General features: G+C 39.6%; 1 protein-coding gene across 1 annotated transcript; it reads right to left on the bottom strand.

Moving 5' to 3' along the window:
- Window positions 1-763: 763 nt before the first annotated feature.
- Window positions 764-8,731, bottom strand: spata22 (spermatogenesis associated 22; the record flags this gene model as incomplete). The annotated part of the gene is made up of 6 exons (XM_080013453.1): window positions 764-955; window positions 1,339-1,436; window positions 1,772-1,880; window positions 3,765-3,928; window positions 4,941-5,072; window positions 8,698-8,731. 6 exons carry the CDS (start codon window positions 8,729-8,731, stop codon window positions 764-766), a joined length of 729 nt encoding a protein of 242 aa, XP_079869579.1.
- Window positions 8,732-10,723: the final 1,992 nt, after the last annotated feature.

The raw sequence follows: 10,723 nt of genomic DNA, 5'->3' as shown, positions 1-10,723 counted from the left end.
ATTCAATTAAGCCTCGGCACGTTTCGCCAATTATCCAGAAGAGGTACGTACACTCTTAATCGCTAAATTAAAAGGTCAAGATTTTGACATTACGAATTAACTGTACTTATGTTGCTGTTATATTTATTTATATATCTATTTATATATTTATTTATATGTGCTTATGTTATATTGGTTGAATAACAAGGAAAGATTTGTTTGTATTGTATTGGACCTCATACTGTGTTCCTGTGGAAATTAACTGCACAGGACTTGCGCCCTGGTTGAAGCGTTGTGTGTCGGGTCTCAGCACTGGCGAAACTATTGTTTTTCGTAGAGTTAGAATTATCGGGTTTTTCATTGTGACGTTTGACTGTAAATAACACTAATAACTGTATACGTGATGTCACATTTTATCCTGAACCGATCCCCATGCCTCAAAGATATATTTTGAGATATAATCTCAACCTGTTTGCTTTTACCCCTTTAAAACAATATTTGCTGTTCTGGGAGTTTTCTTCGTAAGAAAATATTTCAAAACATCCAGAAAGAGGGTTTTTATTCTTATGTAATACATGAGAACTAAACGTCCAGCTGAATCAACACCTGCTACTGTACTTCCAAACTTAGAACCATTACACCACAAACTCATAACAGCGCCCCACACAGGTTAGACATCTAAACCACAACCTGAACACTCAAAACAACAGAAACCTTTTCCCATCAGGAGTCATCGTTACAGCGTGACTCGCGTGCAGGATTCCCGGAAACGAGCCGTCGCTCCTCACATTTCGTTGAACGACTTCACCAGCTCCCTCATCTCCAGATCGCACACCTCCACGGCCAACTGGGCGTTCCTCTGCTCCGAGAGCTTGGCAGCCCGGACGGACATGCACACCAGGACATCTCTGGTGCGGTCGTAGTTTCCCACGCAGCGGTAGACCTGCCCGCGGAACAGCCGGGGAAGGAACTGCTCCTGTTGGGCACAGATAAAATATAACAAATATATGGAAGGACTCCACATATTTTGCAATACATTAGGACTTGGATGTAGCATATATATGAGGGTAGTCAGGGGTAGGGCAGCCAAGAGTTAACGGTTAAAAGTGGTAATCCGTGGAAATATTTTGCAAAAGAAATCCCATATTTTATGGCTGGCACGTTGTAAGAAACAGCCATTGAATGTATTTGTGTTCTGCATGTCGTACTCTATGTGTTGTTTCTACTGTTGGTTTACCATACTGTGAATGTAACGGGCACACTGGAACTAAATGAGATTGGGGCAACTTTACTGTGTTTGCTACATCAGGCCTGCCATCTTATCAAGTTCCCTCTCAACCAGAAGTGTTTAGGCCGTACATTTTCATAGAAGAGGCACTGCACCGCATCCTTCCCGTCCCTCAGGAGGAAGTTCTTGGCTCCGTGTGCCCCAAAGGTGACGGCAGAGTCCAACGTAGCTAGTGAAGGAAGGTCAGTCTATCAGATTCACCCAGACATGGTCGATGATAAAAGAAAAGTAGCCGACGCGATACATCAACCCACATCGAACAACTTGTATGGAAAGTGCGGTAAAAAAAGATTCTTGTGTCTCAATCTGTTTATAGACATGTGAATTGTAACGCATACAATTTGTGGTGCTGGCTCCACAATAAAAAAAAATCATTTTTCACAACCATCTAATTGTAACTTTGGGACCTAAAGATGGATCATGGGTGTAAGTTGAGAACCCCTGGATTCACTGCCTCCAGATTACAAATATGAGTTTTGACTGATTGACTTGTAAAAGACTAACCAAATATCTCAAATAAGAATGGGGCTCTGTCCTTGAACTGGCTCCAGTGTCTCATGCCCTCGATGACTGCAGTCACAATGCGCAATGAGCGGCCAACGGATGGCAGCGTCTGTCAGGCAGAGACGACAACCCATGAAATCAGTAGGACTGGAAACAATCTCACAATTTGATTGGATTCCATTTGATTTTGATAAAAAGGGTCACGATGCGATTCAATATCTAACTTTTAAAGGAAGGAAACTCTGTTTGTGTGTATGTATGTATGTATGTATGTATCTATCATGTGTCCTTCGATTATCTCAACAACCGTTCATTCCATCTACTTCACACTTGACAGGTGTATTGCTGGCGACCCACAATTTCACTTAGTATTTCTAGGTTTATGTGCAGCGACTCTAAAATATTTTAATAGATTGAGTTTAAAAAATAATAATAATAATAATTATATATATATATATATATATATATATATATATATATATATATATATATATATATATATATATATATATATATATATATATATATATATATATATATATATATATATATAAAATCTATAATCTATATTTTTATTTCAGAAATAATAGTTTTCACCCAATCTTATTACAATGTAGAAGCTATAACAGTTCATGTAATATATTTTGCTCTACCATGTTTTCCGGGCCGCTGCACCCAAGGCGGCGCCCTGCGGAGCTTTCCATGGTCCTGCAGGTTTGAGGCCATCTGTGATTCAATGCCAGTTGTAACCACTTCCATCACTATTCCCTATAACTTTTAGGTGTTCTTTCGATACCTCTTGAGTTTAACAGGAACTACAGAACCGTTTTTGTCAATGTTTGCAAAGCCTTATTTCTACAACTTTTCAACAACTTTCTTTAGCGGAGTACTTCATTTACGTTGATAAAGCTTGGTTGGATAACTTCCAATTGATATTACAATTATGCTAAATCATAAATTGAATGGTATCGCGGTATTGATTTTTATTTTTTTCCCAGTCTTAGAAATCAGGATTAGTTCGGCGTAATGGTCCATGAATCCTGACTCAACAAGACATTGGAAAATATTGAGAAAATTTCTCGACCGTTTGTCGAACGTTTTTTCACCTGCGTTCCAGTTTGGGGTGCAGTTTGAGTGTGATGCATGCTAATCTTCCTTCCATCAGGGGATCGTTTTGGTACCCGCTGTGCATGAGCAGCAGGCATGCTGGAGCGTGGTGGAGACAGAGGAGGAGGAGGAGGTCTGGACGTTTGGGCAAAGTGGTTATTTGGGGGATTGGTCTTCGTGTATGATGGCTGTGGAGCCTTTTGAGAAAACCCTGTGTGGGGCACCGGCTTGCTCTGCGTGCGTTGGACTTCCTTGGACGTCACCAGGCAGCTGGAAATTAACAGGTTCGATACCAGGCTAATCAGGGTTGTCTGCAGATATCAGGGAGTTCTAGTAAATACTTTTTAAGGCCCTTTAAGACAAATTCTAACAAAATTTTAGACTGATTTTGATTCGGATTTTTTGGGCAAATCATCATTATTCAATAAAGTTTAATAGGGTTATGAACTACATGATTCTCTCAACTGTTATGAGAACAGTTTCCATTATGTAAAATAATTAGGAACTGGGATAAATTCCTAAATTTCCTTTTTTTTTTTTTACACAGAACTTCACACAAGTACAAGGACAAGTTTTCTTGTATTTCTCTCTAATATGAAAATATGAAGACAAGTATGAGGTTCAGAGGTAGGTTTATAGCTTATACAATCAAAAATGTTGACTCTGATGTAGAATTTGACTCATTTCCACAAAAAGAAATACAATTTGGTAAAATGTTTCAGCTCATGAAATGACCACCTAAATCCAAATTTTAATGACTTTTAATGCCTAAAAATGATAATGCCTAAATCTAACCTTTTAGATATTTTAAAGGACATGAAGACACCAATACTTCAAATGTTATATGGTTGCAATCTATAGGACAGTGACAGTACCTTCTGCTTACAACTTTGTAGGGGAGCTGTGAGGTGTTTCTCAGAGTGGGTGCAGGCATCTTGCCCCCACCGTGCTGGGACTGCTGGGGAGCCTGTGGGGTGCCCTGTCTGTTCCACTGGAAGCCCTGGGTAGCGGTGGTGGGGTAACAGAGGGCCTGGTAACCCACTGATGTACCTGCAGAAAGCACACACTGCTGGAGTTGAACTTGCAGCTGCGGTCACACGTGATCGCGACGTAGAATAGAATAGTTAGTATTGTACAAGTAGGATACTAAGCTCTTCGACAAACTAAACATTTCTTAAAACGTCAATAACTATGTCTTTAATCAATTATTTGTCTGTGAGAAGGAAACGCAAAACCTCCAATGAAGGTTTAATTATGAGGTGGGCTTTAAGATAAATAGATTGTAGACTGTGAAATAGGCTTGGCCATCTCGCAAAATTCCAATCGGCGATCGCTGGGGAGCTGCAATATACGATTTTATCAGGGGCGTGCGCATAGAACGTAATGTAATGTGGCAAATGCGGTGTACCCGTTCCAGAAATGCAGGATTTATTATTTATAAGTAAATACAAGTATTTACACAAAAAACATCAAAAACGTTTTTATTAAATGAAGTCCCAAAGCAACCGAGCATTTGGAACAGTACAGAACGGGTTGGTCCCTTAACCCAGTTGTGATTAAAAATGTAATTTCATACGGAAAATAATTAGATGTAAAATAAAAACACAGGAAAGGGAGTCGCATGCATCCAAAAAAACTCCACTTCAATTCTCTGAGTTAGGTTTACCTTTTTCATTTTCCACTGTAAACAATCATTATTTTAAACATTTTGTCCTTTGCATCGGCTGCCACCCTGTGGCTGACACAAAAAAGTTTCTGATTCTTATTCTGTATTTTGTATCTCTGATTTTTCACTGGGGCTCTCACAATCATGACATTTTAGTCGGCAATTAATTGTCATACAAATCATTTTAATTTAACAGCCTTTTTTTGATTCATTTTTAGCCAGAAATTTGAATTGGCCTCAGCCATGGTGATGGAAAAACGCTGAATTCACATTCTATTTGCTGCCACATTTCTCATTTTGGCTTGAAAATCCTGTGACATTTGGAAATAATTTTAATCATTTCAAATAACTGTGATCTGGGGATTATGTGATTATTGTGACAGCTCGATAATTCACCAGGTGTGCTCCATGATGAGCTGCTGCTCGGCATGGACTCCGGGACGAGGCAGAATTGCTGCTCGCAGGGGTTGGATGTCACAGGAACTCTGTTCCTTCTCTTCTGGTCAAAGATCGGCACAGAGAGACAGTCTACAGGAAACACATTTTCAGTCATAAAATGTAAGAAGGGGCTGCAGGGTTTTGTGATACAAAATCAGATCTGGAAAGAAAATTGTTCCAGATTCACATTAAACTCAAGAAAATATAGGCAAAAAACTAAGGGTTTTAGCAGTTCTACAACTATATTCCCTCACTCAAATTAAAGAAGACAGTTGTTTACAATACAGAAAAAGAGGGCTGGACCACTACTACTACTACTACTAATGATAAATATAGCTGCAGGCAGCAATACACAGGGTCCAGCTTAGTCATGTTAAATACAAATTACAGTTTTAGCATCAGTTTGCGCTGTCTCTCGTCTTTACATCAGCATTACTACTAAAACGGGTTACAATCTTCCGCGTTTCCGTTGAACGCAGAGTTGACCAGTTTCCTGAGTTCCGGTGACACGCAGAATTACTACTACAAGTCGATACACCTGTTGCATGTAATCACTTTATCCTAAAAGTTAGAAGGTGACTGTCTACTACCTGTAGCGCACATGTCCTGCCTCACGTCTCTGTGGAAGTTCCGAACAACACGGTTCCATTCAAACGCTGAATGTCCCTCGGACACATTTCTTCCGCTTTTTAAACTTTTGGGACTAAAATAAAACAGACACGATTCAGACCCGTCGCTCTGGGGCTGCAGGCAAACTCCGGGTGTCACAAAGCGGCCGTCGTGAGACTCTTGAAATCACGACAGATTTCCACTAATTTATGCTCCAAATGTACTGTAGATTGATTTTGATCAAACTCGAACGACAAGTCGTCTGAAACGTCCCGGTTCTAACGAGACCTCAACCATGTCTCCTGTTGTCTCTGTCGATGTCGCGTTTCAGATACTTTTAGCCGGAAAACGCGGAGGGGAAAAAACGCGGATCGATTACCTTTAGCAAAAACTACGTGCTGGAACCCTAATAATAATAATAATAATAATAATAATAATAATAATAATAACATTTTTACAAACCTGCTGTTGGTCTCGTTGGTTGTTTCTCGTGACCGCTCATCTTGTTTGCAGAGTAATAAAGCTTGTTCTTCCAATCCACTTTACATTCATAACATAAAGTGGAAGTTGTGGACGGTGTAACACTAAAATGTGGGGTTTTTTTAATACCACGTAACGCATCCTGGATACTCCCATAGGTAACATATGTGAGTGACTTAAGTCGAAGCTTTAAATGCTGGGTTAACTAAAGGAACTAAACAAATAGTCTAATGCTAAAAAAATGTATATAAACTATAATAAAAACAGAATTAACAGGGTAACGGGAGCTAGGTAGGTTGTTAGCTTGCAAACTTGACGTGAAGTTAAGTACGGCTAAACATCAAACAGCATTAACATTAACATAACATTGTATGACATTAACATTACCGGTTTCTTTACTTATCTTTACTTATATTACTTTTACTTCAGTATATATTACACATACTATGCACAATGCTGAGGAGGTTGAGTTGCTGTCGGGAGTCCCAAAGCACAGCGCAAGAAGTTCTGAAAGGATTTAGCCACATCACGTACGGGTACAACCCGCCAAAACGTCACGTATCTTTTTTTTAATCATTTCTTTCTCTCTTTTTTTTTTACTTTCTGTCTTTCAATATATATATATATATATATATATATATATATATATATATATATATATATATATATATATATATATATACACACACACACACACACACATATAGATGTATATATACAAATATACATATACACATACACATACACAAACATACAAATTTAAAAAAATATTAAAATAATTAATTAATTACTAATAATTAATAATTAAAAATACATACACATACACACACACACACACGTACATATATACAAGCCCTTAGTTCGGGATCCCCTATTGATATTGTTCTGGGAAAATTCTCAAGTTAACGTGTTGTCTGAACCGGTCTGTCACAAACATCTTGTAGTTCAAGTCTCTTCTAAATCGATCCCCATACAGGGCAGAAATGAGTGGAAAAACCGGCCAAATCTGACCTAAATCGCAGACACGGTCCGACGCATTTCACAGCAAAACAAGTCGGACCCAGCTCCAACGATCTGCAGCGCTTCAATGACGTAGGCCGCGAACACGGTTGAGGTGTCGTTTAAACCGGTATGTCGCAAGGACCTCGTGGTTTAAATCTCACCCTAATCGACATATCCACATATGAAGCGGATATTATGAAAGAAGTGAGCAACTTTGACCCCAAATATTCAGCTGGTCTTGCTTAGCTGACGCGCCACTATTCCCAAACAAAATGAACGAGATGAGATTCACAGCTAGACACGTGATGACGTCGTCATACTCTGTACTATAAACGTACAGCTCGATTCAGAATGTACGTTCGGACCGAGTCCAGTGTCCAGTGTGAAACTCCATCGCCCCGTAGTGTTTCGACATTACAAACTATGCGTTCACATGTATATTTATGTACGTTCTCACCTGGTAGACCTCTGTAGATCTGTGAGATTGATATTTTATCTTCATGGTCCACATTACTTTGCCAGATTGACGATTGAAAAAAGGAGTCCACAAAAACCTGTGAGCGCGTCGAGTCCAAACCATTGTAATGTGCGACTGAGTGATGCCTTCAAGATCCGTTGGAAAAACAGAAGCCGTGCAATGGTAATTACTCACAGAAATACCACAACCTGTTTTCCGATTTGATGGAAACATAGCTCAGTGAGAATGTAATCCAACGAAAAACGTCACCAATAAAATAACCTAAGTTTGACTGCCTTCGTAAACCTCCGTAAATACGTAACCTAGCTGAATACGTCAGTGACGTACACGAAACCCAATGTCGCCTGTCGTCACTGAGACTGATGTAATAACATACAAGGTATAACAATGACAAGATTTGGTCAAAAGTAAAAAATTAACGTTTAAGAAATGTTAGGTATTAACAATTTCAATAAACAAAGTGTTAAGTATTGACAAGTTATTCTATAATAATTCTAATCACAAATTAATGTTAAAGTTCCATATATTTGGTCTGCATTACAATATAGAACAACAATCTATTAAGCTGAATTTTGCAATTGTACATTAACAGACAAAATACAATAATGTAGTTATTACAACATGTATTTATTTTTATAAAAAGTAATTAGAAAGTTTGTTTTTGTTCCATATGCTGAAAAATAGCTGAAAATCTAAGACAATACAGAAGCCATTGTCCAAAAATCAAGTCCTTAAGGTCAGTCACAAAAAATTTAGTAAATTGTGATGCATTTCACCGAGACCAAAAAGCGAACACGTACCTTAAACGAATAAACGGGATCACGTGCAGTGCTGCCTGCAGCTATATTATTCTAGTTATGTGAGTACCTGCATGGATAGTCTTACATTCTACTTAGGTTTCGTACCTGCATGGATAGTTATCAGAATACACACTGTTGATGCGTAGTCTGTTTGGTTCTGGAAGGATCCTGAGTAAAATACTTTCTCTTGGCCCATCACTGACCCACACAACATGACCTTTAGGCTTATCACTGCACACTCCACCTCCGGCCATTCCACCGCATCTGCTGTGTCCTCAAGGGTGGTGGGCGCCCGCTTTCCCTCCTCGCTGGGGGTGTGAGGGCCGCTGCACATACTGATCCTCACCGGCGGCCTTGCGCACCGACATAAGGCTGGCCATCCTGGACAGGCAGGGACGTACGCGGGAAGGCTGTCGACGCCCCTTAGCCCCCGCGCAGGAGCTCCTCCATCCCATTCAGAGAAGTCACCCGGGGAACGAACACACCCACGCCCACAGTTCTGTTTCACCAGGGAGTACCACGCAGCAGACCATGCCATGGCTAAGTCCTCTCCTCCTTCCTCCTTACAGGGCCCAAACTCAGCGTCCTCTGCTTTGGACCCACAAGGGGGACGTTCAGACCGGTGGAAATTCAGTCAGGGCAAAAAGTGTAGGGTGAAGGCGGCGCCTCACACGCTTCCTGTTATCAGGGACTGATTGGTTTGGGGCTTAACATGATAGAGGGAGGTAGAGGGGGCATGTTATGACTGGTGGAGATGTGCGTGGTGTGGGGAGCTCAGTGGGGATGCAGGGTGGTCTGATGCTGCTGATTTCTTCCTCGATTTCATACCGGCAAAACAGCGAGCAAAGAATGAAGCTCTTCTTCCAAATGTTGGAATAAAAATGAAAAAAAAAAGGTTCCTTCTTTAAAATGCAACTGTTAAAATTGCTTTTCAAAACCGATATTCCAGCCTAAATAACTTGAAACCAGTTGGTATGGTCCAAATCCTCAACAAAAAACTGTTTTCTTTTTTTTTTAACTGAGACCAAACTACCAAGTTCAGAAAGTTATAGGGATAATACAATTCTTATAATAATAATAATAAAAAACCTTTCATAATTGTTAGGGGGATTAATTCAAATTCAATTTCCAAACATCAAGTCCATATTCTGTGATCCTACAAAACAAGCACTTCAGTGTGTAAAATGTAAAAAACTGGTAGCCGATGGTTATAGCCAGAGACCAAACCACAGGGATGCAAACACATGTATGGTGAGAAAAGAGAGAGCTGCCCGAAGCCGGCATACACCCCCAGTGTTTGCCAGAGGTCTGAAATATACACTTGTGGTGGGAGCAGTTTTGCCGTTATCCGGTAATTGCCGTTTTTTGACCGGGAAAACATGTTCAAGTCCGACATTTTTTAAATCTCCCCGATCATAATGTCCGGTGAGAATAATTCCCTCTCAGCACAATCTGAATCAGTGCTGGGCAATAAAAGAGATAATGATAATTATCACCATATTTAATTCCTGAATTCCGTGTCGTTGGGACACATACATCCATAGTTTGGCGTTTTTTGGATATTTATGTTCCGACCCAAAATGGGCGCTAAATATTCATTGTGTAAAATATGTCGATGGGATGTCCCGACAATGACTGACAACACCACAAACCTTTATTTAGACCTAGTCATATTTGTTTTTGATTTGATAAAAAACTTATTTTAGCAAAACGTTACTGCATTTGTTACTTATTGTTCACAAATGAAAATTATCAGATTTCAAGTAGTAATATTTGTTATATTTATTTTTAAAATAGCGTTAACTGACTGGACTTATTTTATGTTGAATATTCAATACAAAAATATTATACATCTACATGCCTTGATTATGTAATTCTCTATATAGCCTGCTTAACAACTATTTTAAGCTCCATAAACACAGATAATATTTGAAAAGGAAATTGAAATCACCCAGGACACGTTGACCGACACCAATTTTTTCCTCATGGAAACTCTGGGTGGGAGGCGACGGTTTTCCAAGTTCCCGTGAACGCATCACTGCTGACATAAATTATAGTTTTCCCAGTTTTCCGGTGAATGCAGCATCACTTCCCGCTTTGGTGCGTTTCCAAACAAGAAGCCGTGTCCGTGTCTTCTCACATATCATCAGAGAACGCGTCCACTAATTAATTCATCGCGGATGGATCTCAGTCAGAAAAAAAAAGCTAAATTGGAAAGAAAATAAAATAAAAAAAAGTCCAGGTTGACGGGAAAAAAAAGGCATTCGCCGAAACGCTCGCGAGTTGTTTGCATCGCTGAAACGAATTAAGGTCTGTCATCAGCCATTCACAATGTCAAACAAATCTTTTTTAAGCAAACTTCAATCCTCTGA

Source organism: Zeus faber (genome assembly GCF_960531495.2).
Source record: "Zeus faber genome assembly, chromosome: 14".
In the NCBI taxonomy this organism is placed as follows: domain Eukaryota; kingdom Metazoa; phylum Chordata; class Actinopteri; order Zeiformes; family Zeidae; genus Zeus; species Zeus faber.
Note: the sequence above shows the minus strand (reverse complement) of the source record. Positions and strands in the feature narration are given on the sequence as shown.